The sequence below is a fragment of the Lodderomyces beijingensis genome (assembly GCF_963989305.1).
Source record: "Lodderomyces beijingensis strain CBS 14171 genome assembly, chromosome: 2".
NCBI classification, from domain to species: Eukaryota; Fungi; Ascomycota; class Pichiomycetes; order Serinales; family Debaryomycetaceae; genus Lodderomyces; species Lodderomyces beijingensis.
In genome coordinates this window covers 511,030-537,704 of record NC_089971.1, presented here as the reverse complement: position 1 = coordinate 537,704, position 26,675 = coordinate 511,030, and the positions used below count along the sequence as shown (strand labels likewise).

The window sequence follows — 26,675 nt, the reverse complement described above, 5'->3', positions numbered from 1 at the left end:
TGGCTTGGTTTGGTTGCAACAGTGGAATTTCGGCGTCGTTAAACCTTCCATTTTGGTACGGTAAAACCCAGCAGGATACATTTACACCGAAAGGCATCCTTTGAATCCTTCAACTGTTGTATTGCTGGCATTCGAGATGGTGGCAAGAAATGGCGTCAAAAGTCCCTTGACAGGATGGGTCGCTGTGATGTGACGGTAAATCACGTGACTGTGCCGCTTGGCTGCTGGATAATCTTTCTGCTAATTGTTTCACAGTAGAAGGGAGTTATGGTGTGATTCATACAAATGAATGGCCCAACCTGGGACATGCTGACCGATACATACAGATATACCAAACTCGTTGGAAATATCACGGGTACAGTAGACGATGGAAGGCGAAAATGTGCTCATTCACTCTACGAGCCTCCAATTTTTGATGGTTATGATGCCCCCCATCTGTTGTTGTTTCAGTACAACGCCAGTACCAATTTCCTCGAGACCGTCAGAATTTTGGCAACACTTCTTACACACCCTGTCTTTCTCTCCAACGTCCATTTACGTACATCTACACTTGTAGACCTACATCTGTCAATAGAGTGGGATCTCATCATCTGCTCGAAAAGGCGTAACTCTGAAAGGTTCACGAGACAGAAACTGCTGCGTCCCTCAAGCCGAAAAGGGAGCACTTGCTTGGTATCATTAGACACTCTGCCACCTCATAAACGACGCCTCTAGCCTCCAGCATCCTATGGATATGCCAACCGCCGTAGTGTCGGCAGGAGCGGGACCCCCCGGCCCATCGTCGTGCCTTCTTACTGCTGCTGCTGGCGTTGCAACACCGGCTGCTGCTACAAGCGTCTTTTTTTGTTTTTTGGTTGGTTTTGATTTTTTACAACACATGAGATTCCCGCTTCCTTAATATATTTGAAACAACACCACTTCAAGACCACCACATACAACAACCAACCAACCAACCAACCCAGTTGCTGCTTGACAATCATTCTTTCTTTTACTTGCTACTCGATAACTGACACGATTGCATTTCATATTTCCCACTCACATTCGTTTTTTTTTTTTATTTTTTATTTCATTTTTTTAACGCTGGTAACCAAAACACAGTCGTTTAGGGACAAGTCGATATTTACATTCGTATGATTCAGTTGATTTCACGACTACCGCTTTTGCAATTCTTGCTATTGTTGACCCTCTTTGCCCTTTGCAACGCGTTTGAGTTCCAAAATGTCAGTCAGCCTCAGTTGGACTACAGTTCGTTTGATAACCGAATAGGGTTCTTTGGGTCCTTTTCAGCCGTGAGCATATATAAACATTTGGGTTCATCTAGTGTTGTGTCCTTCTTTCCCGCGACTCAAAACTCAAACGGGAATCGAAAAAGAGACGAGGACGACAGCGTACTGTCAGCTTCTCAAAAAGAGGGTTTATACATCCGAGATGAAGCCCAGAATGCAAGTTTGAAATTGGCAGATGTAAATGGACAAGTCAAGCAACTTTTGAGATTATCCGATGAAACTGTGGTTATTAACGGAGACTTTACCAGTTTTAATGGCCAGTCAGTGCGAAGCCCCATCATTTACAACATTTCTGCAAATTCAACAACCGAGATTATACCCAGCAGTGAAGATTTTGAAGGACGTGTCAACACAATCTTTGTCGATGGCGATCTCATCTATCTTGGGGGAAACTTCACATTTAACAATACCGTGGGAGCGGCAATCTACAGTCAAAGCTCCAAACTGTTGAACTCGACATTATTCCAAGGTTTTGGACAGGGTGCAACAATCAATAGTATCGTCAAGATCTTTGACAATGACAACAACAACGACAGCCGTGATGGAAATCGAGGCTCGATCATCTTTGGTGGGAAATTCAACACCTTGGGCTTATCCGATTTGCTCGTCCACAATATCACTACAAACAACACCAGCAACCATAACCAAAGCAATTCCTCCATTGTTAATGCTGAGCAAATCATATCGTTGAGACATGGGACTTTTACAGACGTCAATGCCCAGAATCCAAGCGACAACTCGTTGATCATCTGCCCAGCAGATAACCACCAATGGGCAGCTATCCCAAACTCGGGAGCTGAATGGAGAGTAGAACTTCCCGATGAGATGAAAGGTTTGACTCCAACAAAGGCAAGAATTTATATACCAGATAGTAGCAACGGCGTCAAGTTGTTTAGAATTTACTCCTACCCAAACAATGGTATTATGAACTTGACCTATGTCGATCCCGTGACCCACGAATTGACTCATTGCGACGCATGGTGCCCATTGTTATCATTCAACAGTTTAAACGATGCAATTGATAGCAACATTGAAAATGCTGCCGACTTGAACCAGGACGACGTGTTTGTAGATGAAGACGACGGCACGTTTTTCAAATACTACGACCCTAGCACCATGACAAAGAACTTGGGCTATGCTGCAAATTTCCAAGAGTTTGCCTTTGTAGATCAAGTGGGCTTCGATGCCGTGGGAATCACAGTTGTCGATTGGTACGGTGACCAAGGGGTTTTGGCCGGGTTTGAGTTGTATCAAAATGCAATTACGGTTTATGGGAATAACACGTTGAATGAACCCAATTGTAATTTCGATATGAATCTGAACAGCAACAATTATGCCGAGATTGTTTCGGGTAATTTCAATTCAATCAGGAATTCACACCCGGGAATTGCCAATGACTATTTGGTGACGTATGATACCACTGCTAAAATCAATTTGTATCCAAACATTTCATATTCTGGAGACTATTCCATCATAATGATAACTCCAGGTTGTCTTATGGACGATAGCTGTGCTCAAAGAGCAATTGTGAATGTGACCGTTGTTGGAATTGATGATACCATTTTGAGCTCGAATTTGATTTACCAAAATAACGAAAACACAAAGTTTGACTACTTGTTCTTTGGGCACATGAACAGTTCAGACTCCCATGCCAACAGGATTGAAGTTTCATACCTGCGTTCAGTAGTTCCGGAAGCTCAAAACCCCATCATGGTGGTTGACAAGATTGTCGCCGACATTGTTTCGTTGGACAGCTACTACAATCGAAACTTTACAAACAACACGAGGAGAACAAATGGCTCCGACTTGGCTCACATTCAGCTAAGCGGTTTGTTTGAGTATTCTTTAGCAAATTTCACCAATTTTGACGAAGAATTGGTGCACTACGAACAGGACAATCGGACTTTGATCAGCTTGAACAACACATTTGTGGGTAACTCATCCATAAATGTTCTCAGTGGAAGGCTCTCAAATAATACCGAAATCAGCGAAATCAGTTTATACGATGGGTCCGGGTCCGGGTCCATTTTGTCACTTTTGGGTAATTTTGAATCCAATAGCACCAACTTGACCTTGTCCAATTCCAATTTCATTTCCTTGAATATTTCTTCCTACAATTCGACAACTAATGAAACTGCAATAGATTTGCCACGCTCGCTTAAAAAGAGAGACACTCACGAAATACAGGGCGCCACGTTCAACGATTCGATTTTGAAGACTGTATCGGTGCAAAACGGGCAGGGTTTGCTTTTCCTCGGTAAGTTTACAATGACCAATGCCGATATCAGAGACTTGTCTGCAAATAATGCAACAACAACTCTGTCGCAGGCACAGGCAAACAACTTTGTATTGTACTCAAACAATCAATGGTTTAGCTTTGGCAATGAGTTTGAGAATGTCGAGTTTGACCAGTTCACCAACACCACCATTGCGGGAACTGAATATTACGTCTTCTCATCCCGGGACTCCATTTTCAGAACTTGGAACAACACGGGACACGCGTGGTCTGATCGCGGGTTTAATATCACACAAGCAGCACGCTTGGACGGTAATCAGCAGATTATCGGCGGTAACGGTTTCAACGTGATGGACCTTTACAGCCAAGATCAAGCGTATATCCAAAATTCAAACCTCGACAAATTCGGAATAAATGTCAGCAGTGCGGCTAACAACAACAACAGCAACAGCATAATCAACAAGTCCTTTTATGTTAATAGCACTCTCAGTGTGATTGGTGGCAAGTTTGAGTCCAACTCAGTCAAGAATGTTGGTATGATTGATAACAATAATCCGGGAAACAATCTTCAATCTTTGCAAGGGGATTTGGATTGGGACCCGTCAACGGTGATTGAAGCCCTTTATGTCGACAGCAACGGTGAGTATTTGTTTATGGGTGTCAACGGCTCCGTCGCTGTGGACGGAGAGAATGTCACTGGGCTTGTGGTCTATGACTTGCAGAACAGTACATTCATGTCGACCCAGCCCGCGGCTCTTTCCAAAAACGATGGTAGTCCGATTCACGTCAACTCTGTCGTGTTGTACGATGATGGAGACAAGTTGTTAGTGGGAGGAGACTTTGATAATGCAGGCTCGTTAAGTTGTCCTTCCCTATGTGTATACGATCTAGCAAACACAAGATGGATCAATCCGCAAAGTCAAGCTGAACTGTCAACGAGTATATCCGGGGTCATCACCGATATGAAATTCTACCTGTCGAACCAAGTGTTGATTGCAGGCAGGAATTTGACCTTGAGCAACAGCGGCGTGTTCTTTTTAACCTACAATTTCAACAACGGCGCTTTCGGTACAAAATCTTCTTTGAACAGCTTATCGAAAACGGTTGATCGATTTGTTTTGAATGACCGCTCCAATAGCAATTTGGACGGAAGGATGATCGCCATGGGTGATGGATACATTGCTGGTTACGATGGGTCGAAATGGAGCAACATCGACCAGAGCTTTGACTATTCCAATAACCAAACGGTTTTCGACGACATGAAGCTCCTTGACTTGGCCAAGTCGTCCTCATACAGACAAACCTATTTCGACAATGACAAGACCCTTTTGATTGCTGGTACATTTGCCCTTGACGGGTATGGATTGGCCAACATGGCGTTTTATAATGGCACAGCGTGGATTCCATATGTCTACACCACATCGCCATTGGACTCAACTCGCATTGGCGAAGTCAAGTCTATTTTGGTCAATGACGCTTACCGGTTCCAGTCAAGTAACGATTTAAAGAATTTGAGAAATTACTTGTCCAAGGGTAAAGTTGTTGGTATTTCACTCGCTTGTGCCTTGGGATCAACGGCGCTTTTGGGGTTGTTGTACATTATCCCATATTTCGCCTTGTTGAAGAACAGGAAAGGCTACGTGCAGAGAATCCACGAGCTGGATATGATGCAGGCTGTCAACCCTGAAGATCTAATACATGAGATTGACCTACAGCGGGAGAAGTGAAAATGAAAAAAGAAAGAAATGAAAAAAGGATGAGGATGAAGAGGAAAATAAAAAAAACCAAAAACAATTGTACAATAACGTGTTTGTCCGCGCGTTTTGTTTTCTAATAAACACTTAATTTATCTATGCTTTGAAGAAAAAAAAAACTGATTAGCTCTTGTTCTTTTTTTTTTAACTTTTTTTATTGATTACTTGTTGTTGGTAAGACGGTCATCTTCGCCTCCATGTTCTTCCTCTTCTTCTTCTTCTTCTTCTTCATCATCAATATCGAAAAGTCTTTCATTTGCTTGTGATCCTTCGTCAGCTTCCAAGTGATCAGCATCCGTATCCTCCGCTACTCCGTCAATGTCATCTCTAAAGATATCCTCGCGGCTCATCCTGGCGCCATTCTCCAACTCTTGATCGACATCATCGTCAAACTCGCCAAATAGTTCATCCTCCTCCGGGATGTGCACATAGTTCCTGCGCCCGGGGCTGCGGCGGAACACGAAGTTGCCGATTTTGTCCAAGAGCAACTTGTCGATTTTCTTCAACGTCATGAACGTCGCCACGAGCACAGCAGCACCAATGACTCCACCTTTCACGATCCGGTTCACCACCACGTCGACCTGGTTGTTTTCAATCGGATGGAACCCGTCGTCGTCCTCGTCCAATCTAATCTGTCCCAATCTCTGGAACCCGCCGTTTCTTCTGATTCCGCGATCATAAACGAACCAGGTGGCGAAAATGAACACGAGAAAGGGCACAATCACCACCAAGGCCAACTTGCCTCCCTTAACTTCACGATCGTAATATTTGTTGAACTCGGCTTCTTTGCCAGGACATGCTTTGGGTTCCCATTTGTCAAACTGCTTGCCTCCCTGGCAGGTTGAAAGGGGAATCTTTCTGTAGCCGGTGGAGTCAAAGTACTGGAACGCATCTGGTTTGGCACACATGTCCTTTTTCCGATCTTCGGCAGTTAATCCGGGTACTAATTTACAAGTGTTATCCAGAACGTCACGTACATAGTTGTAGTCGCACTCGTAGTCTCGTCTGGTGCACGAGCAGTTGCGAGTTTGCTTGTAACCCTGAGCAAGCGGAGCCGCGCCAATGAAGCAGTCGTTGTGGTCGGCAAGACGGCGCAAGTACTTGGACTCGTGGCCAAATAAGCACTTGTCTTCTCCTTGTGGGTGGTAGGGTGTCCAGAATTCGTAATCGTCGCGCTCGGGGTTGTCCAAGTCAAGCTGGCATTGACGAGGGTGAATGTTTGTGAAATCGATGGAGTAAGATAACGTGTCACGAGCGTCGCGAGGATTGGCGGCAAAGATGAGGAACTTGCGTGATGTGTCTGTGGGGACGGTTGCGAGGTCGAGCACTTTGACTTTGGCGTCGGCAAACTTGTAGTCTTGCCATGTCTTACCTTCGTCGAGTGAATACGTAATGGAGTCGGTTGCGTCCTTGGCGTCTACTAGCACTAGGATGGTACCTTGGTCTCCGTATTCCCATTGGTATTTTCCTTGCTTCACTTCTTTCCAGGTGACACCACCATCGATGCTTAGGAAAGTTGACGCTTCGTCGTAGCTGGTCAAGTATTCTCCCACGTTACCTACGCCCATGAGGAATCCAATTGCCGAGCCAGAAGCAAACGTGTCTCTGTAATCTGCCCTCTCTGTGAACCCGTGCAAGTGCAAAGCACATTTCGCAAGCGATGAGCCCGTGCATTTGTATCGCTCGCCTTTGGAATTGGTCACTGGTGGTGTGAGGTACTCCCACTCGCCTCCATCATTTCTCGAAACGAGGGTTTGCAATCTCTTTGGTGCCTTGCCATCTTTATGGTTGGCAACAACGTTGCCAACAACTAGTCCTTCCATACCTTCGATCCTATCAAAGTCGACGTAGCCTTCGGTGTTTCGATTGACATAGTCCAAAGCAGTAACAAAATAAGTCCCGTTGGAGTTGGATTTCAAAAGCGTTCCGTATTCAAAATCGCGCTCCTGGCTCGTCGTCACGTGCATGAAAACGGACCCTTGGTTCGAGTCCAAAACAGTGTATGCTTGATGAGCTTCAACTTTAATGTCCTTGGGGAAGTCGGCATCAGCAAAAATGGTGCCATCAACGGTGACTTTTGCCTCGAGGGAGCCGTCTGCAATCACTGCGACAATGACATAGTGGCCCGTCATTGCGTAGCCAATGATATTTCCAAACACTTTTTCCGGTTTCTTCAGACCTTCGATCGACCATAAGCTTTTTGAGCCGTCACTTTCACGAACGTTGCAGTACATTAAATTTTCCCTCTCCTTTTCCAAGATGGCGCCAACGTAGTCACACATGAGGGCGTTCTGCATGAGTTCATTAAAAGATTCGCCTCCGTCGTTGGTGTAGTAGGCTGTAGGCTTGCAGTTGCCACTATTGCCATTGCCATCACCATCACATTTATCACCGATCCAAATGAAACTGCTGGGCTTGTTCTTGTGAAATCCCACTGGTCTAATCACAGTCTGTGAAAACTTTGCTGGAGTGTGGATCTTTTCAAAAAGCGCTCCGCCATCGTATGAAACGTAAATCACATCTGATTCCGTAACAAGAATGACCTGACCCGATATGGGTCCCGTGAAAAAGCCAGCTATTTTGTCATGCACAGGCACTTTGACAAATGATGCGCCTCCATTGTTTGACACGTAAGCACGCTGGTCCGAAGTTGTCAAAATGACGTTATCGGCAAGCTTGTCATCATCTGTACCCACGTATGCATATTGACCTAACCCACCTTCAATCTCATTAATCTTGATGGTAATCTCCAGCTCGTCGCCATTTTGGTCTCCACCTGGGGGGCTCACATAATCTGAGCATTTGATGGTTTCCAAAGTTGCAAAGTCCTCTGTCTTTTTGTTACCCATATTACATTTATCCTCTGCAATCATACTCTTGTCGAAAATCTTCAACTCCTTCTTACCCTTGCATAGTTTTTTAAGTTCTCTTGGATCAGGCACGCATTTGTTACCACCTTTTTCACTGGGCATAAATCCTAATGAGCATTCAAAATCAACTTCGGAGCATTGACAAGGGTCGTCTATGGCTCTCACGTCTTCAAACAACTTGGCAACAGAACATTGGGCATCCTGTTTTCTTCGCCTAAACTTCTCTCTGTGGCCGTAAACGCAAGTGCCGGAGTCGCCATCGACTTGTCTTGCAGTCCATTCTTCAAAGTCGTCATTACCGCATACTTTGCCGTCATAGACTTTGGTAAAATCAACGTAATACAACGCTTCCGTGGAAACTTCCGTGGGTTGTTGCGGCGGCACAAAGCCAGCAATCAAAAATTTACGCGAAGTTCCATCAATGGTGGTCAAAATGTCAATCACATAGATGCTCTCTTCGAGGTCAACTTTCTCCCAGTCCTTACCTTGGTTCAAGGAATAGTAAAAATAATTGACAGGCTCGTCTCTTTGCACGCCGTGATAGGGCACAGCCATGATGATGTTACCCTGGTCACCAAATGAAAACACACACGGGGCCTCCAAAGCCAAATTCCACGATACACCGCCGTCTCTAGACACGTATGTATTCATATCGGTATATTTGTTAGCGAGGTGCTTCCCTTTGCTTCCAACGCCCATCAAGATGCCTGGAGTAGGACCCGTAACAAATTTACCCTGGCCGCCCAATTCGCTAAACGTCCATAAATGAATCGAACACCCATCTTCAATTTTGCACCGGTCATCACTCAGTTTCAACAAATTCCAAGTGTCACCATCGTCAAATGAGTATTTGGTAACAATGTCCTTATCCGATCCGCCGCCCATTAGGAAGTCCAAAAGTGATTTGGGCTTGTCGTCGCCGTCTTCTTTATCCACCGCGGTGTTGGCCAACCAGGCACCATCAATGTTTTGCATTTTCATGACCACGCCGCCTGCTACATTATCGAGTAACTGCTTATATCTCACACCATTTGAGTCTGAACGGAAAAGTTTTGCAATCAGCGTTCTCGAGCTTTTGTAATCCATTGTCAGGACAAAAAATGCCGAAGGCGAAGATTCCAAAAATGACATGACCCCATACTTGACATCGATTTGCAAGTCGGCTTTGAAGAAGATGTTGCCATCACGCGAAACGTACATGTCGATTTTGGATTTATCATTGTATTTATCGAGTCTCAGAACAATGGTCATAAAGGATTCTTCGACTTTGATATCCACAATTGCGCCATTGCCAACATCAGTCAACTGCAATTCGGTCAGCGTTTTGAAGAAATCGTTGGACTTGATCAACTTCGACAGCATAATGTGTTCAAACGAGTTCAATTTGTTTTCCGAACAGTACAATGAGGATTTGTCCCCAATGTTAGATTCTGCGGTAGATCTGGCAAAGCGACAAACGTGCGGTTCAATAGGTAATCTTTTCGACCCAGATTTGAATCCATCGGTGGTGTAGTGGTACCTGTGCTTGCACCGATGGTTATACTTGGCGTTGTTGGGGCATTGGTAGTTGGATAGGAGGAGCATGTTTGGATCTGCTGCGTTGAATTCAAGTTGAGGGATCGAGGCCATTCCATTGCCTTCAAACTCGAAAACCTCCGACTCAAATCTCCTCCAGCTCTTGCCCTGGTCATTAGTCACGTACTGGGATTTGGTCATTGTCAAGACAAATGCTCTTTCTTTGACAAAGGGGTCAATCTGGAACCCAGCTGCCCTCTCCTTGATTTCATCTACGACTTTAAACAGTCTGCCGTCGTCGTAAGATACATAGATCCGGCCTTCCTTTAGCGACAAGATACTCGGCGAATCATCAAAATATCGTATCTCGTTGGACAAGGGGAATTTGTTTAGGGAAACCTCCGGAGAAAATGCCCCGGCAAGGGCAAGTAGACCACTCGCCAACAGGACGACAATCAAGTGATATATCGACCTCATTCTTTTCAATCTTTTTTTATTCTTTTGTCCAGTTTTTTCTGTTCAAACAATACAATTACTTTTCCAGTTTGACACAACCAATTACCAGTAGAAGAACATCTATATTGGGCCTTGCAAAGTGTGTGAGGGCGTGAGCTTGTTCCGCTTGGATCCGTTGCTCAATGGAGTATCCTTACCGTGCCTTTGTCTCAGATCTTTGCAAAAGGTCCTTTGCTGATAGTGCCGTCTGGTGGGTTTGCCTCCAATGTAATTCTCTCTGCTTTTTTAGGAGAGAACTAAAATCACGAGCCGAGGTTTTGCTGAGCGATGCATGGAGTTCTGGAAACCTGGAGGTGAAGGGAATCCGAACCCTGAGATGCAGCTTTCCGAGCAAACCATACTCTCTCAGACACAGACAATGCATTTGCAACTGAGAACGGCGTTGTTCTTGGGTACTGTTCTATCTCAGCGTGCTTTACTTCTGCCCGCAAGAAGAGAGGAAAGAGGGAGGAAAAAAAGGAGCCGATTCATACAATTTGACCAATGTATTCACCTCTATTCACAACCCGGATAAAGCAAGGTAGATCCAAGTCGCTAAACCGGCTCAAGTTGAAAGTGTAGCTGAGAAAGCAATTGCTGAATTTCTCCAAGTCCTGAAACTGGATCTTCAACACCACTTCATGTTTGGACTTGCGTACCATGATTTCGTAAGGCGACGCCTCACCTATCAATCCGTAGAGCTTGTTGAGGCTCGACATGAATAGCGACTGCCATATTGATAGCAGCACGTCAAAGTTGTTGAACTCTGCCTCTAGCAGCGAATTGGCGAATATCGATGGATCTGGAAATCTGAACAGGCGCGAGCATGAGAAGAAACAGGTTAGTATACGTGCTTCGGATTCGAATTGCTGGTGGAACTTGCAGAGTATAACGTACATTTCTAGAGTTAGATACTGCCATATCTTCTCTTTTATCACTATTTTATCAACTGATCCTCCATTGGTCATATCTCTGTCCTAGCTATATGAGAGGGGGGGGGGATATTTGGAGCAGTATTCATTGAGATCTCAGTTCGCGGGTAACCGATATGTCTTGCCTTTTTTGGAGGTCACGTGACGTGCCATTGTCGCAACATTCCACGCCCTCTTGCGACATTGCAGCCGCTACCAAATGTATTCCTTTTTGCAGCCAAATGGGCTGCGGCTTGTTCAACACCGATTAGACGCAACGGTGTCCAGGTTATTAGTAGGAAGAATCTTTATGATAATTTCACTGCTAGAAGAAGTGAGCATTGGGGATGAAGCTTGAGACTCTTGTTCGTTTTCTTCCTTGTCTTCCTCGTGTTGCTCGTCTCCCCCTTCCTCCTTTAATCCGTCTCCCAAGTCTTCGATGCCGGCAAAATCCAGTTTTTCAATACTAATGGGACTGCTAAAGCACTTGGCACTGGGGTATTGTCGATATAGTAGTTCTATGGGCATGCCACCGCTAGGTATAGCTTGGCCCTTTTCAATCTGGATAATCGGGATGATCCGTGTTTGCTGAAACGAAGAGTTTGCTTCCAACTGTTGAATCAGTGGATGTGCACTAGGGGTGATTGAGCTTGGTGGTGGTGAGTTTATAAACGATGATCGCTTTAGATTGTTGTTTGGCGCTTGTTGTCTCTGGTTGGGGCTGTGGAGCTGGTTTGGGTTCTGGTTCGGGCTTGGACTCAAGCTCAAGTTCACCATGGGTGGCGATAACGCCACGAATGCCGAGATGGGGTACAATATTGCGGGAGGGTGAGACTGGCTCTGTTGTGGCAAGAGGTCGGTTAATATTATGTTGTGTCTGAAATTATGACGCATGTTTACTAGCTCGGATATCTGGTATCTTTTCTTTTTCTCCTTCGGCATGATGGGAAATATACTCTTGAGCTGGTGGTCAAATTGGAAGGACCTTGAAGTAAAACGGAGTGGTTTCTTGAAAATCTTTATATTGAATTATGTTATGGATAACTTCGTTTGAAAAATCAAAATATATATTGTCTTTTTGGTGAAAATAATGTTATGGGGGGGGGGGGGTTTTTTTAATGGTGGTCTCGAGATCGAACTCAAAACCTACAATTCCTGTCAATCAGCGCAGCTCCACTCTACTCAGTCTCAAAACAAAGTTCATCCTCGTCAAGAAAGTAATATTATTGACTCTAAAATAATGTCTAGATAATCTATAGTAAAAAAAAAAATGCAATGAAGCTAGTCCCAAAGAGATTCGATTTCGTCAAGCACCGGACTTGCCCTCCAAGTCCTCTAGTTTTCTCAAAATCTTACTGAAAACATCTTGAAAAACTTCATCTCCCCATAGGGTATCCATATGTTCATACCCGGGACACATGACAATTTCCAATTGGTCTTTCATTTTAGGATTACTGTCAACGATTAATCTCCGGGTCACGTCGGCGTCAACCAAGATATCTTTATCGCCACAGAACAACATAAATGGGACATCAAGATGGTCGCTTATCGGGAATGGAGTAACTCTAGTTCCCTTTAGCTTCGAATGGTTGGAAATGCAAGATAAATTTGTCCTGCCAAACCCGCCAGTCTCTTCAAACATTTGAAATCGGCCAGCGTGCAAGATTTGAAACCAGTGGATCAAAGATTTAACCGACGTGTTGGAAAACATATAGGGGTAACCTTTGGCCTTCTGTTGTGGGCTGATGTTCTTACCTGTCCATCCAAATAAGGTGACCAACGAGCGGTCAACTACTTTTGTGTATAGCCACGGCCCAAACATCATTTGCCAGAAGGAAACACTGGGCAATATAGCACGGTGGCCAAACAAACTGTACAAGAATGAATTGTCCATTGCAGTTTGCTCGACCACCAATTGAACAATGGCATTTGGTGATGGTGTAGGAACTATTGCCGGTGAAAGACCAATAAACTGTTTGATTTTACCATTTAGACTTGGATATAGCGCCAAGCTTGCAATGAGCTGAGAGCAGCCTTGGGAAAAGCCAATGTATATGATTTCACGCGGAGGCCCGGTCGAGTTGGATGTGCCAGACAATAGGGTTGACGACGAATTGAAATGTGGTATGGGAGTAGGACACTGGGTGCTTGATTCCAGGTCGTTTTCGAAATTTTGACGCATATAGTCAAATAATTGAAGCTGCAGCTTGCAAGATGATTTGTAGCTGCTATAGTCCTGAATATATTGTAACGTGTCTGGAATGTCAAAATATGCAAACTCATCCAAGGAGAAATCCCAAAACTCGGCACTTAACGAAGATAGCTTTAAATGTTTCTTTGAATATTTGTTGCCCCGGTTGTTGCCTAGCCACACTTCGTATCCCATATCCACTAACAAAAACGGTAATGTCTTTTCCTTGCTTGTTCCCAAGACCCATAGTTCCAGGTTTGTCAATAAACCATGGTGGAAATAGACAATTTGACCTCCTGAACCAGGCGCACCTGAATGAACGGAACCAACGCCAGAGCCGCCCACCTCGTTGTTCGCTTTCTCTAGTTTATGCACAACCAATAAATATCCATCTTTTGTAGTTACCACGTGTTCTCTTGCAACGTAGCCTTGTGGTGAAACTAAATCGTTGATGTTTTCAACTTTCTGCTGCTGCTTGAACAATCGCCGCGTCAGGATCCCCAATGTAGACGAAAAGATGAGTAGCGCTAGCTTGACCAAGTTGAACACGGTGGTGAGTACGGATACTTCACCGGGCGCCGACATGGTTTCTAGAAGCAGAAGCAGCAGGAGGAAGTAGTAGTAGAAATAGGAGTATAGAAGAAGAGCGTTTGTGGTGGCCGTTGTTGTTGCAATATATCGATTAAGCGCGTTCTAAAAATCGTGAAAGATATGAGAGACAAATCCCCAGCGTGGAATTGCAAATGGGGAAGCAAAGGTTGCAACCAACGTGCTCAAGTCTGCCGTCTCCTTGCCTCCATCTCCTTGCCCCCCTTGGATTTCGTGAGGAAGTGTACCTGTCATGAACCCCGAGCCCTATTGTCACTCTATGTGGCTCTCCATCTGGATAGAAGTTGCACACAACAGCAAACGCTCCACATCGAAGAGCAAGGAGCAAACTTGAAAAGGAGAACATGAAACTGAACAAGGAAGGAGAGATAACGTACAGTTGGCAAACAGCAAACAGCGCTTATTTCACATCACCTTTTTTTCATCCGAGGGAACGGGGAGCATTCATTTTAGGGTAGGAACCATGTTTTATTCTCCCAAAAACGCCCTTATCATTGCGAGAATAAGGGACGCCTCAGCTTTGGCGTCAAAAGAGAATTTGTCTTGCAACTTGGTTTTTATTTTTGGGCAGCATTTTCTGTTAAAAATTACCAATTGGTTTGGCTTCTGGTTTTCCCCAAGTCAAGCTCGAGGATCATGACTAGGGGAGGTCGATCGACAAACAGCAGCAATCTCTACGATGTTCTCCTTTTCGGTTTTCTCTAGAGCAAGTGTTTTTTTTTGTTATTTATTCATTTACATGCTTAGTTGGGGACCCCAGATACATCACGGATTATTTTCTTGTCGTGCCGTTATTCTTCAAATAGTCGCCTCGTAACAATTGTTCCTCTTCCATTTCCTGCTGGATCCGCTCCGCCTCCAAGATATGCCTCTCGCCGGGCCGATTCAAGGCATAAGCACCCTCTTGAGTCCTTCTCATGTCTTCCGGGATATACATCGAGTCCTTGACACCCTTGATCGCAGCATAGCTAGCTTGCGGGTGGTGCAAATCGTCAAACTCTTGTTTCGTCAACCCAACCAACCTTTCCTTGACCCACAACTGGCTTCGGTAAAGATCGGTAAACACGTTATCTCGACCTTCGTTCCAGCGGTAGAAAAAGGTAAAGTATAACACGGCCGATCCCGTTATCAAGGTGCCGAACCAGCGCGAGCCCAAATGAAGTTTCTTGTTGGTGTCTACTCTACGTAGCATCTTGTACTGACCGGGGTACAAGTCAGATCGAGGCCGTGCTGTATAGTTTAACCTTTCCATCGTCTCGTTGACTTTCTGGTATTGTGTCGGTTGGCGTGGGAGAGATGAGAACCCCAGTGGTTGCTGCCCTGGAAGCTGGAACTCGGAGGGATACCCCAGTGCTGGTCGCACGTCTGTAGGATCATAGGGGTTGTACGGTGCCTTGGGAGGCGTCCATCCTTTTGGATTTGGTCTTCTTGAAAAGACATCATCATCTGGTGTCGTAGATTTGCCAGGCATCGTTACAGCTCCTCTTGTTTTCCACTTTTTTTCCTTTTTTTTTGCCCTTTTGGATTGAAATTGTTCAGGCTCTCAGCAGGGGGTCTTGGAAGTGTGATTGACGAGGCTGGTGTTGTTGCTGGTGTAGGTGTTGGTGTTGGTGTTGGTGGTGTTGAGAGAAGAGGGAATTTTCCATCTCCAGAGCGAGCCGCACTACCTTCCGATTTCGGTTGACTCCTCCACGTCTTGACGAGTGCAACGAAAACAAAGGGGAAGGGGAGCTAGCCAATCCACCAAACACCATTGGCCAAACATCCCCCCCCCCCCCCCCACAGTTGATACATGATATGTCCTCACTAAAAGACGGCTTCAAGCACGTTGGCGAGTTCTTCTCTCTAGATACCTTGGATACAAGACTCGCCCCGTCGGCAAATTCGGCCAAAAAGCAAAATGTCATCAAGAGAGCCTCGACACCTTCAAGATTGTCGAGTCCCGAGTTTAAATTCTACTACCTCGTGTTCGTCATCGTGGTGCCATTGATGTTCAAAGCAGCAATGGACGCGTCGAACGAAACCAACCCAAACTTTCCTCGATTCCAGCACTTGTTGAGCCAGGGCTGGCTATTTGGACGCAAAGTCGACAATTCAGATCAGCAGTATCGCTTCTTTCGAGACAATTTCCCCATGCTATGTGCGTTGATTGGGATCCATGTCTCGTTGAGGAGAATCTTGACTCCGGTCTTGTCCATTAGCAAGAGAAGTTATTTTGATTTTGCCTTTGGAGTAGCGTTTTTGGTGGGTGCACACGGGGTCAACATCGCCAAGATTGGCTTTCATTTGACCGTGAACTACGTGATTGGAAAGTTTATCAAGGACAAGAAAACTGCAATCTGGGCGACGTGGATCTATGGTGTTTCGACCTTGTTTGTGAATGAATGGTATGGCAATTGTAAATACGGAGTGTCATTCATGGACCACGGTTTCAAAGGTATAATTCCTCGCTGGGACGTTTTCTACAATTTCACTTTACTTCGCATGATTTCATTCAATCTCGACTTTATTGAACGCAAAAATAAACTAAACGGTTTGGAAGAGAAAAGTGACCAACTTGTCAATCTTGATGATCGCGAGAGATTGGTTGCGCCATTGCCGCTCAAGGACTACAATGTTCTCAATTACGTCGCATACGTCACGTACGCGCCTTTATTTATTGCCGGTCCCATAGTCACGTTCAATGACTATGTTTACCAGTCCAACTATCAACAAGCAAGCACAGTCAAGGACTATAGACGCATATTTCTTTATTTGCTCAGGTTTGTCTTTTGCTTGTTGGTGATGGAATTTATTCTTCACTTCATGTACGTGGTTGCCGTGTCCAAGACCAAGGCCTGGCATGGCGATACGCCGTTGCAAATCTCGATGGTTGGCATGTTCAATTTGAATGTCATCTGGTTGAAGTTGCTCATCCCGTGGAGACTTTTCCGATTCTGGAGTTTGCTAGACGGAATCGATCCGCCCGAGAACATGATCCGTTGCATGGACAACAACTTTTCAGCATTTGCCTTTTGGAGAGCATGGCACAGATCTTTCAACAGATGGGTCATCAGATACATTTACATCCCCATGGGAGGCGGGGGAAGCTTCAGGATCTTGAACAGCTTATTGGTGTTTAGCTTTGTCGCCATATGGCACGACATTGAATTGAGGCTATTGATGTGGGGCTGGCTCGTGGTCTTGTTCTTGCTTCCCGAGCTCGCGGCAACGGTGGTTTTCCTGAGGTATAAAGAGCAGTCGTGGTTCAGATACTTGTGCGGATTGGGGGCAGTGTTGAACATCTGGATGATGATGATTGCAAACCTCGTCGGTTTCTGCTTGGGCAAAGATGGCACTTTACAGTTGATCCGCGAGATATTCAGGACGTTTCTGGGAGTCTCATTTTTCGTCATCTCGTCCTTCTGTCTTTTCGTTGCATCGCAGGTCATGTTTGAATTGAGAGAAAGCGAGCACCGTACCGGTGTAGACGTTCGATGCTGATGAGCCTCCTCTGCATATATCTACATTTTTTATTACTCAACTTTATAGTACACTATCATTAGCCACGCATTTTGCATTCTTGAATACTGGCGAGAGTAGCGCGTTTGAAGAAGAGGCGCACAGAGGCTTTAGGAAAGTGTTCGTTGGTGAGGTGTGCTGATACTTGTATATGTAGAAGTTTGGCACTGGCAAAAACACATGGGCAGTCTCGCGTTATCACCATTTGGGATCCAAGGAGCAAATATTTCAACATCTCCAAAAAAGTGTGGAGTAACGGCACAAGACGCCACGCCACGCCACAACACTTTTCTTCTCTTTTCTCCAAGACGGACCATGGCGCCTCCCATTCCAGTCTTCAGTGCCAACGAGATCCATCATCGATACGACGAGCAAATGCAGAACCCCGAGAAATTCCAATGCCATCTCAAATCATTGACGCAACACGAGTGCACATTTCGACCCAGCACGCCCCAGAGATCAACCCCAGAGTTCATTTGTCTACCGTTCAAGCGAATCTTTAGACGCTGCCTTGTCCCCACGCTCACGAAACGAAGTAACGGCGAGAAAGTAAAGGGGGAGAAGTGGATCAATATCGAAGTGACCGACGCGCAGACGAATGCAGATTTGTTGGATCGCGATTCAAAGTATTCCAAATATGTGCAGGAGTTCTTGACTGCTGAGAAGGAACTTAAGGAGCTCATTGAAGAGTCTGAACGGTTTTGAAAAAGGTGAAAAAAAAAACGAAAAATGTGTAAAGGGAAACCGAGTATTTGAGCCGTGATGTGATCGGTGAGTGTGGACCGTGGAGACATGAATCGGTCTTTGATCTTCAATCGACGTAACGATTTCCATCGAGGGACAAGGCCTGCGAGGATCCAACATTGACGACAAAATTTCAAAAATTTTAATCTAATTAGAGACGAAAAAAAACATGTATAAAGACTTCTAGATTGTAGAGTATAAGTTGTATATACAAAATGCCGCTTTCGAAAGACTTGAACGTGGATGGATGGGATGTGATTCTGGGACTTTTCAAATATGATTTCCCAAACAAAACCCAAGCCTGTGAGTTTTTCCTTTGCCATCTCTTTTTCTTCCCGTCCTGTCAGACCACGTTCTTCTTTTCGCTTCCACGTTCAGTATGTCGATCCTTCAGCAGGTTGAGTCAATTTCTTATTGGCAGGAGACGCCATGCTTTTCCTCAATTCCAACAAGACAGTTTCCATACTGTACGATCTCTTCCAGTTCTTCAACGTGTCAAACTCGTTAACCAAGACGTTGCCGTGTGGATCCACGCAGGGCAAGTTAACCTTGGAGACAAATCTGACTTTTGGAGGCTTCTCGGGGTAGTTGTTATCGCATGTTATATTTAGGGAATAAATTCTGTTCTCATGGTTGGAGTGCGGTGGTCCTATTATCGTGCCATTCCAGTTTGTCATGGTTATGTCGTCTTGATTTGTCAAGCCGTACGATATCGATTCTGCACCTAAACCCTTTTCGCCTTTTTCCAACTCTTCCAAGAGTTTGAAGTTTCGGGGACTGAAAAAATGGCATAAACGGTTAGTAAAGTTGGTCAAATCAAGTTTCAATTGAGAAAAGATAAAACAAAAAACAACAAAAAAACGTACATTTTGGACATCTTGTCTATGGGTCTGTCTGTCTCACACACTCTCTGTGTATCTAACCCAGTATGATACCGTTAGGTCCTGTTGAAGATGGCACTCTGGAGAGGGGGTGGGCCAGGTATGTTGTTGAAGTTTGAGAGTTGTCATATCTCTGACACTCGACCTTCCTCTGTGTCGCGCTCCAATGTCGCAAAACTGCTCCGTCGATTCGCGACACTGAACCATCACCATTATCACCACCTCCACATAGTCCACACACACCCTAGAAGAACTCCTGAAAATAGGACAAGACTCGACTACGGAAGGGAGGAGAGTATTTGAAGGATATAATGTCGAAGCCTCACTCCTCGGGGACGGCGTCGTCTCCGTTTGTCAACAGCCCGTCGCGGAAAGCCGACATTTCAAGAGAATATGCAAAGCAAAACGCCAAAATCGACAGCCAGCTTGAAATTTCAAAATTGAAATATCAGTTGGAGTCGATGCAAACGGAAAAGAAACTCTGGGAGCAGGAACGAGAGTTCATAACTTCCAAGTACGAAGACGCGATAAAGAAAAAGAATGAAGAACTCAAGCAGTTGAAATTGAATTTCGATTTCGTCTACAACGAGAACCAACAGTACGAATCCAAGATCAAAAACTCGGCTGACATATCTCAAGCCAAAATCGCCGAACTTGAACGGGAAACACGGGCTTTGAAGCTGAGCAATCTGGAGTGGGAAGGCAAGTACAAGAGTCTCGTTGAAAAGAATGACCGGTTGATACGGAAACATAAACAAGTCACCAACGACTGGAATACCCAAATACAGCTAAATGATAATCTATCGAAAGCGCTCGCGGCAAAGGAAAAGATACTCGAGAGCCTACAACAATCTAACAGAGACTCAGTTGAGAAGCTAGAACAGTTTACAAAGTTGCTCAAGCGAGACGACTCCATGCTCACCATTAACCAGAATATCGTTTCCAAAAACGAGGACCTCAAGCGCACCAACAATCAGTTGAGATTGAAAATTGACCAGCTTCTACAGGGAAAGACGTCGTTGGAACTTGTGCAGCAGAAAAACATTAGCTTGCAGAATAAACTCGCCGAGTATGAAGACATGCGCGTCAAGTGCTACAAGTTGGAAGTTGAAAAAGTGGAGATCGAAGCCCGCTACAATGAGTATTTCAATAGTTTGAGTGCCGCGATTGTCGACGGCGAGCATCCTGCCGCGGAAGACGACGACGTGACCAAGACGTTGAAAGTAAAGAATTTCGTTAGCACCTTTAAGGATCTCCAGGCCCGCAATTTAACTATGAAGGTGAAATACGACTCCAAAGTGAGCGAAGTCAATGAATTAAGGCAAGAGCTCGAAGATTCAATCAAGGAGATTGAGAAGGAGTATCTACCTGCAATCACAAGCTTGCAAGAAAACTTGAAATCTCTGTCTGCTCGAGTCGTTGATTTGGAAAGACAAAAGTTTTTAGCTGGCAAAGAAATCGAGGCATTGAGACTACAGATTAAAAACTTGGAAAACTTGTTTGGCAAAGCCCAGGCTGACCAGCGTAGTAGCCACATGGAACAGTACGTTAGCAACTTGGAGAAAGTAGTTGAAGAGTACAAGTTGAAATTTGAGGAAATGCAATCAAACCACACCGCCGCTGATGGTGGTGGTGGTCGTGGTGGTGGTAGTGATGATTTTATACCCACCATCGGCAGCAAGCGACAGCATAACGAGGCACATAGTTTTAGAAAGACGGCTGCCGACTTGGAAAAGGAAAACCTCCGCCTCACTGCCGAATTAAAGAGACTAGAGTTGGAACAGAAGGAGTTTGAGGAAAAGCTAAGGTCGCGGAACGTTATTGATGAAAAGCAAGAACTGATACGCGTCTTGGAACACAAGAACAACTTGCTTGCTAAGGACCAATTTGTCAAGCGGGAAACGCTAGATGCACTCCGCAAGGAAAACGAAAGTTTGATCAACCAATACGTTCGCTTTCCAAAAAAGGAAACCGACGCGGTGGACCTTATCCCGAAAGCACTATTCGAGAGACAAGAGGATGACAAGGCCAATCTCAAATTGAAAATTGACGAGTTGGCCAAGCGATTGCAGCGGCTAAGAGAAGTTTACACTTTGAAATCTAGGGATATACTCGTGGTCATTTCGAAATATTTCGGCTACTCGATTGAATTCCTCCCCAGCACAATCAACCCCGTGGAATTTTCATCGCGATTGAAATTGGTTTCCAAGTACATGCCCAAGGAAAAAAACTCATATTTGATCATTGACATTGACAATAAATCGTTGAAAGCGTTTGGAGACTATGACTTCAAGCTCTTGTGCGAGGACCTTGCAAATCAATGGGTTTCGAAGAACCAGTTCCCTTGCCTTCTTAGTGCTTTAAATTTGAAATTATACGAAAAAATGTTTACATAGTTTCCAGTTTATATACTTTTTTCATCAAATAGAAGCGAGCCAATCCGATCCAATGTTTCCTGGGGGGTCAAACCATAACATTTTGGATCTTCGATGATTGCATCAGTGATTCTCCCATGCAATCTGTTGTTGTTGTTGTTGTTGTCCACCCCATTCATCCTCTTTGCAAAATCTTCCACTAATCTACCTCGCTCTTCTTGCGTGCCATATTGTTTCAAGTAATTGAAACTCCATCCCCACGCATCGCCATTTCCGCCATCGGCAGCGCGACTACGCTCGAACCACGATTGGGCTTTGGCAAACTTGCCATCGCGCCAGAAAAAGACCCCAAGAAACATCAACATCTCCGACGAGTTCTGGGTCTTTTGCAACGCATTGACAAACTCGTTCTTTCGAGTGGACATCTTGGGGATGAGCGAAAGGTACTGATACCACACGTGGGCATTCGCGGGGTAGAGCTTGATGTTGACATTGGCTAAGGTTTTGGCGGCGGTGAAGTTGCGCTGTCTTTGCTCGAGTTGCAATTTGGCTATACCGAGTTCTGCCGCGCGAGGAAATGTCAACATTGCTGTATCGAGGATTGAACGCGCTTTGATTAGTACGCCTAGTTTCTCTTCCATTTGTGAATATGCAATCCATACCTTGGTGGTGGCGGCGTTGGCATTAGCGTTAGCGTTAGCGTTGGCGCTAGATAAAATTTTCACGGCGTGCGAGGCAACTTCTCTAGCTTGATTGAGGTCGTTTAAATCTTCGACAAGAAGGCGGATTTTTTGATCGTAAAGTTGCCAGTGGTTTGGGAAATTGGTCAAGGCTTTGTCGCATACTCTGATAATGTCCTCCAGCGATGAAGCTTGTTCACATCGTAGCATGTGAATATACTTGGTCCAGAATTTCGGATTCCTCGTTGGCGAGTCACTTACTAGTTTAGATACATATGTTATTGCTTCCTTAAGTTTGTTGCATTGGTAAAAAGTGTCAATGATGGCGATCTTGACCGTGTCGTCGTTGAGTTTCGCGTCGGCTTCGTTGAGAACCTCTAGTGCTTTCTCAAGGCTCGAGAGCTTCAAAAGATCGCTTGCGTACATCAAGTAAAAAGTTGGCAGTTGCAGGTTGAGGTCAATCGCTTTTCGATAGTAAGCGAACAAGGTTTCCGCACCCATTGATGATTTCTTGATTGCACTTAGAAGCTTCTCCCACACGGCTACATCTTCGGGGGTTGTACTGATTAGATGATCCAAAATGCGATGGGCTATATCAGTATGGTTCGTTTTCAAGTAGTCGTCGGCTTGTCTCATCAACGTTTCTGCATCTGCAGGATGGGCATTTAGATAGCTCGTCACTAAGGCGTTGCATGTCTTTTTGAAACCCTCATTTGAAGCTTCAATAGCCGCGGCGTACCATGCCTCAGCATCTAGACCGCTGTTTTCCGCAACTGCTTTCCTGGTCAACTTGACAAGAACTGAGTCAGGAACATCCAGATGCTCTCTTTCCTCCAACTTGCATGCCGCAATCCAAACTTTCAAATCGCCCTCGAGCGACTTTCTCGCCTTGTTCAAGTACTGCTTCGCTTCATCATAGGAGGACAAATTAACCAATCCTAACCAAAACTCCCATTCACTCGCACACAATGCCGTGGCCTTGACTAGCAACTTTTGCGCCATTTTTTCATCCGACTCCAAATCGATTAGTGCTTTCCACAAGGGAACGGATCTGGGAATATCTTCAAGTCCACGCATAGCGTTCCTCTTCTTGAGCCTGGTCTCCGTTTCCAAATCGACGGATTTCAACCATAGTTTCTCCGAGGTGCTGCAGTACGAAAGCGCCTCTTTGTTGATCCGTTTCGCGAGCTGGTTGTCGTTTCTGTTTAGTCGGATATTTTCAATCCAAACGTCTTCGTCACCGGGGATCATTTTGCAGCCTTGTGAAATTATATCGCGCGCTTTGCTGAATTCTCGCGCTTCTTCTTCAAGACGAGACGACATGATCCATGAGCTCAGTTTGTAGGGTTCGTTTTTTCTTAGTGATGCAAGCACTAGTCTCCCTTTTTTCAAATCTGCAAATTTGGCATCCTGTTGGGAGTATGCGACTAGTTGCTGTTCTAGATCCTTCAGGTCGGCCAATGCGTGGTGGCTGTTGTGGTTGGGTCCAGCGGGGAAAAGATTATCTAGTTGAGCACTCAATGCATCATTCTTTTCCTTTGCCGTGGCGTTTCCATTTCCATTCAACAACCCCAATTCTCCCGCACCAGCTAGAATCGAGTCGGGAACAGCATATAGTCGTTGCAGTTGTTGCTCAAGCACTCGCTGTCGCTTGTTTTTTCTCGTCATGTCACCAGCTTCAGGGATCAGTAACCAGTCGTCCTCGGACAAGCTGCTCAACTCGTGCTTGAGATCATTGAACTGTGTCCTTTTTTCATTCGCAGTTGCGTTCCGGTTTAGACTTTGGGTTTGATTTTGGAGTTGCACTGCTGGTGAGATTGCTGATTTCGGTGTTTTCCTACGGGACTGTAGTTTTCGCTCGAGTGCTTCATACACCCGGTCTTCTTCCTCTTCGTCTGCGGTCCTTTTCCGCGATGCGAGAAGCCCACTTTCGTTGTCATTGGCTGTGGCCCCATTGTCATCGTCATCGTCATCATCGAGATCTGTGCCGGGCCCATTTCTTGAGTTGTAGATTGTATCCACCCCTGTGCTGAACCCTACTGTGCCTCGGCCTACACCCGCCACGTAGCCTTCTGGTGCCTCCTGATTCAAAAATGCTAGTCGATCGGACATGAGTTGCCCTTGCCTTGCTTGTTTCCAGTCCAGTTCACAGTTCACAGTTCAGATGACATTGGTTGTGGTTATTTGTGCTGCTGCTGCTGCTGGTGATGGCGGTTTGAGGTGAATTTTACGCAGTTAAATTTTTTTCAAACAGTCCCAAAGTATCTCATCTCATCCATCTCATACTCTTTTCCGATTCCACCAACTTTCCTTTTGGCAAAGAAACACCATTGTATACCTGAGGAGACACCAATGTCGAAACGAAGCGCAGATGGAGACCTCGATGGTCGTGGTCAAGAACAGGCAAACTCAGCCATCAAGTTGTCCAAGGATTCAGTCCCATCCACGAATCAAACAGCGGAGGGAGATGACATGGATGTGGGAGAATTTGAAGATCCATACGGAGACGATTTCGAAAGTGATGAAGATATAATAGAGCTCGACGACGGAGAAGATGGAGATGGCGATGGAGACGGAGACGAAGAAATGGACGAAGAGCAAGCCAAGAAGAAGATTGAAGAGTTGGAAATCAGGGAACAAGAAGAAGAAGAAGCCGAGCCCGAATCATCGATATACTTACCGCACAGGTCCAAGCCACTTGGTCCAGATGAGGTGCTTGAGGCCGACCCTTCGGTATATGAAATGTTGCACAATGTCAACTTGCCATGGCCATGTTTGACGGTGGAAATCTTGCCCGATAGTTTGGGCTCGGAAAGGCGAAATTACCCAGCAACGGTCTACTTGGCCACTGCAACTCAAGCGTCTAAAAGCAAAGATAATGAACTTATAGCTATGAAAGCATCGAGTCTAGCCAAAACATTAGTCAAGGATGAAGATGATGACAACGACGATGACGATGATGACGATGATGATGAAGATAACGATCCGATTTTGGATACAGAGACCGTGCCCTTGAAACACACAACCAATAGGATCAGAGTCAGCCCGCATGCCCAGCAAACGGGAGAGTACCTTACCGCCACCATGTCCGAGAACGGCGAAGCGTACATATTCGACTTGTCAGCGCAGTACCAGGCTTTCGATACGCCCGGTTTCATGATCCCCAAATCTTCCAAGAGGCCCATGCACACCATCAAGGCGCACGGCAATGTTGAAGGGTACGGCTTAGACTGGTCGCCCTTGATCAGCACGGGCGCGTTGTTGACTGGTGACATGTCTGGTAGGATATACTTGACCAACAGGACGACGTCGAGTTGGACAACGGACAAGACTCCGTTTGTAGCCTCGACGAGCTCGATTGAGGATATCCAGTGGTCGACGGGGGAGAATACTGTTTTCGCGACCGCGGGATGCGACGGGTACGTGAGGATATGGGACACGAGATCGAAGAAGCACAAGCCTGCGATCTCTGTTGTGGCATCGAAATCAGATGTTAATGTCATCAGTTGGTGTGGCAAGATCAACCATTTGTTGGCCTCGGGTCACGATGATGGAAGCTGGAGCGTGTGGGACTTGAGAAATTTCACTCAGCCCCAGCCTTCACCAGTGGCGAAATACGATTTCCATCGTGCTCCAATCACGTCCATCTCGTTTAATCCGCTCGACGAGTCGATTATCGCGGTGAGCTCCGAAGATAACACCGTCACGTTGTGGGATTTGGCGGTTGAAGCCGACGATGAGGAGATTTCACAACAACGCCAGGAGTTGAAGGAGTTGCATGACATTCCGCCACAGTTGCTCTTTGTGCATTGGCAGCGTGACGTCAAGGACGTGAGATGGCACCAACAGATTCCTGGCTGTTTGGTATCCACTGGAGGCGACGGTTTGAACATCTGGAAAACAATCTCCGTCTAAACAAAAAAGAAGAATATATAGAGACACCCAGTATACATATATATAGTCAATTCTTCAAAAATAATGTTCAATCCTTTGTTAATACTTTGTTTCTTCCCTTTGTTTAGCTTCGATCTTGTTGAGCGCACGGTACGCAGCAACGAGCATCTCATCCATCCGGATCCAGAACAGATTAACCGCGATAAGCGACGCCACGTATTTCTCGCAAACAAGCATGCTTTTCAACTGCAAGATCCGGTACACTTTATCAAGCAGCCGAATGTGCTCTTGCTTAGCCAGAAGCCGCGCTCTGATCATCTCGCACTCGGACGTGGAGACAACGTGGTTGATCTTATCGAGCACGGCGTCGTAGCTCATATTTTCAAGCCCAACCATGTGCGGGTAATGGGCGAATATGTCATCGTAGTGGAGCAAGATTTCTTCCTCCTTGAGCTGATGGTCGAGGCTCTCACCAGCAGCCACTTTATTCCTAAGCTTGAATGTTTCAAGTGCGCGTTGTAGTCGTTCGTATTCGGGGTGAAGTTTGTAGAAGTCCGATAGTCTTTGCGTGAGTTGGTGGAGCTGCGATCGTATGGACTCGCCTTCTTGCGTTGATAGCCTGTCCTTGAGGTCGCTTAGTCGGGTGTCTAGGTGCTCGAATGTTTCTTCCATTGTGTTGTGTGTATGTATGTGTATGTTTGACGTGTAGTAGAGGTTTTCAAAGAGATGTCGC

The 26,675-nt window shown here is 45.5% G+C and overlaps 13 protein-coding genes across 13 annotated transcripts; 5 read left to right on the top strand and 8 right to left on the bottom strand. All coding sequences in view use genetic code 12, as the record gives it.

Annotated features, from left to right (window-relative positions):
- Positions 1 to 1,130: 1,130 nt before the first annotated feature.
- Positions 1,131 to 5,249, top strand: LODBEIA_P13970 (uncharacterized protein; the record flags this gene model as incomplete). Its single annotated transcript, XM_066971280.1, has 1 exon — positions 1,131 to 5,249. One exon carries the CDS (start codon positions 1,131 to 1,133, stop codon positions 5,247 to 5,249), a length of 4,119 nt encoding a protein of 1,372 aa, XP_066828335.1.
- Positions 5,250 to 5,437: 188 nt separating this feature from the next.
- On the bottom strand, positions 5,438 to 10,138 carry LODBEIA_P13960 (uncharacterized protein; the record flags this gene model as incomplete). The annotated part of the gene is made up of 1 exon (XM_066971279.1): positions 5,438 to 10,138. The coding sequence occupies one exon, from the start codon at positions 10,136 to 10,138 to the stop codon at positions 5,438 to 5,440; it is 4,701 nt and encodes a 1,566-aa protein (XP_066828334.1).
- A 506-nt stretch (positions 10,139 to 10,644) lies between these two features.
- On the bottom strand, positions 10,645 to 11,124 carry LODBEIA_P13950 (uncharacterized protein; the record flags this gene model as incomplete). Its single annotated transcript, XM_066971278.1, has 2 exons — positions 10,645 to 10,966; positions 11,054 to 11,124. The coding sequence occupies 2 exons, from the start codon at positions 11,122 to 11,124 to the stop codon at positions 10,645 to 10,647; spliced, it is 393 nt and encodes a 130-aa protein (XP_066828333.1).
- Positions 11,125 to 11,325: 201 nt separating this feature from the next.
- On the bottom strand, positions 11,326 to 12,009 carry LODBEIA_P13940 (uncharacterized protein; the record flags this gene model as incomplete). The annotated part of the gene is made up of 1 exon (XM_066971277.1): positions 11,326 to 12,009. One exon carries the CDS (start codon positions 12,007 to 12,009, stop codon positions 11,326 to 11,328), a length of 684 nt encoding a protein of 227 aa, XP_066828332.1.
- Positions 12,010 to 12,373: 364 nt separating this feature from the next.
- LODBEIA_P13930 (uncharacterized protein) lies at positions 12,374 to 13,843 on the bottom strand (the record flags this gene model as incomplete). The annotated part of the gene is made up of 1 exon (XM_066971276.1): positions 12,374 to 13,843. The coding sequence occupies one exon, from the start codon at positions 13,841 to 13,843 to the stop codon at positions 12,374 to 12,376; it is 1,470 nt and encodes a 489-aa protein (XP_066828331.1).
- A 796-nt stretch (positions 13,844 to 14,639) lies between these two features.
- LODBEIA_P13920 (uncharacterized protein) lies at positions 14,640 to 15,338 on the bottom strand (the record flags this gene model as incomplete). Its single annotated transcript, XM_066971275.1, has 1 exon — positions 14,640 to 15,338. One exon carries the CDS (start codon positions 15,336 to 15,338, stop codon positions 14,640 to 14,642), a length of 699 nt encoding a protein of 232 aa, XP_066828330.1.
- A 326-nt stretch (positions 15,339 to 15,664) lies between these two features.
- On the top strand, positions 15,665 to 17,350 carry LODBEIA_P13910 (uncharacterized protein; the record flags this gene model as incomplete). The annotated part of the gene is made up of 1 exon (XM_066971274.1): positions 15,665 to 17,350. The coding sequence occupies one exon, from the start codon at positions 15,665 to 15,667 to the stop codon at positions 17,348 to 17,350; it is 1,686 nt and encodes a 561-aa protein (XP_066828329.1).
- A 333-nt stretch (positions 17,351 to 17,683) lies between these two features.
- LODBEIA_P13900 (uncharacterized protein) lies at positions 17,684 to 18,073 on the top strand (the record flags this gene model as incomplete). The annotated part of the gene is made up of 1 exon (XM_066971273.1): positions 17,684 to 18,073. One exon carries the CDS (start codon positions 17,684 to 17,686, stop codon positions 18,071 to 18,073), a length of 390 nt encoding a protein of 129 aa, XP_066828328.1.
- Positions 18,074 to 18,486: 413 nt separating this feature from the next.
- Positions 18,487 to 18,989, bottom strand: LODBEIA_P13890 (uncharacterized protein; the record flags this gene model as incomplete). Its single annotated transcript, XM_066971271.1, has 2 exons — positions 18,487 to 18,889; positions 18,979 to 18,989. 2 exons carry the CDS (start codon positions 18,987 to 18,989, stop codon positions 18,487 to 18,489), a joined length of 414 nt encoding a protein of 137 aa, XP_066828327.1.
- Positions 18,990 to 19,304: 315 nt separating this feature from the next.
- On the top strand, positions 19,305 to 21,389 carry LODBEIA_P13880 (uncharacterized protein; the record flags this gene model as incomplete). Its single annotated transcript, XM_066971270.1, has 1 exon — positions 19,305 to 21,389. The coding sequence occupies one exon, from the start codon at positions 19,305 to 19,307 to the stop codon at positions 21,387 to 21,389; it is 2,085 nt and encodes a 694-aa protein (XP_066828326.1).
- Positions 21,390 to 21,397: 8 nt separating this feature from the next.
- LODBEIA_P13870 (uncharacterized protein) lies at positions 21,398 to 24,160 on the bottom strand (the record flags this gene model as incomplete). The annotated part of the gene is made up of 1 exon (XM_066971269.1): positions 21,398 to 24,160. The coding sequence occupies one exon, from the start codon at positions 24,158 to 24,160 to the stop codon at positions 21,398 to 21,400; it is 2,763 nt and encodes a 920-aa protein (XP_066828325.1).
- Positions 24,161 to 24,400: 240 nt separating this feature from the next.
- LODBEIA_P13860 (uncharacterized protein) lies at positions 24,401 to 25,963 on the top strand (the record flags this gene model as incomplete). Its single annotated transcript, XM_066971268.1, has 1 exon — positions 24,401 to 25,963. One exon carries the CDS (start codon positions 24,401 to 24,403, stop codon positions 25,961 to 25,963), a length of 1,563 nt encoding a protein of 520 aa, XP_066828324.1.
- A 78-nt stretch (positions 25,964 to 26,041) lies between these two features.
- Positions 26,042 to 26,614, bottom strand: LODBEIA_P13850 (uncharacterized protein; the record flags this gene model as incomplete). The annotated part of the gene is made up of 1 exon (XM_066971267.1): positions 26,042 to 26,614. One exon carries the CDS (start codon positions 26,612 to 26,614, stop codon positions 26,042 to 26,044), a length of 573 nt encoding a protein of 190 aa, XP_066828323.1.
- Positions 26,615 to 26,675: the final 61 nt, after the last annotated feature.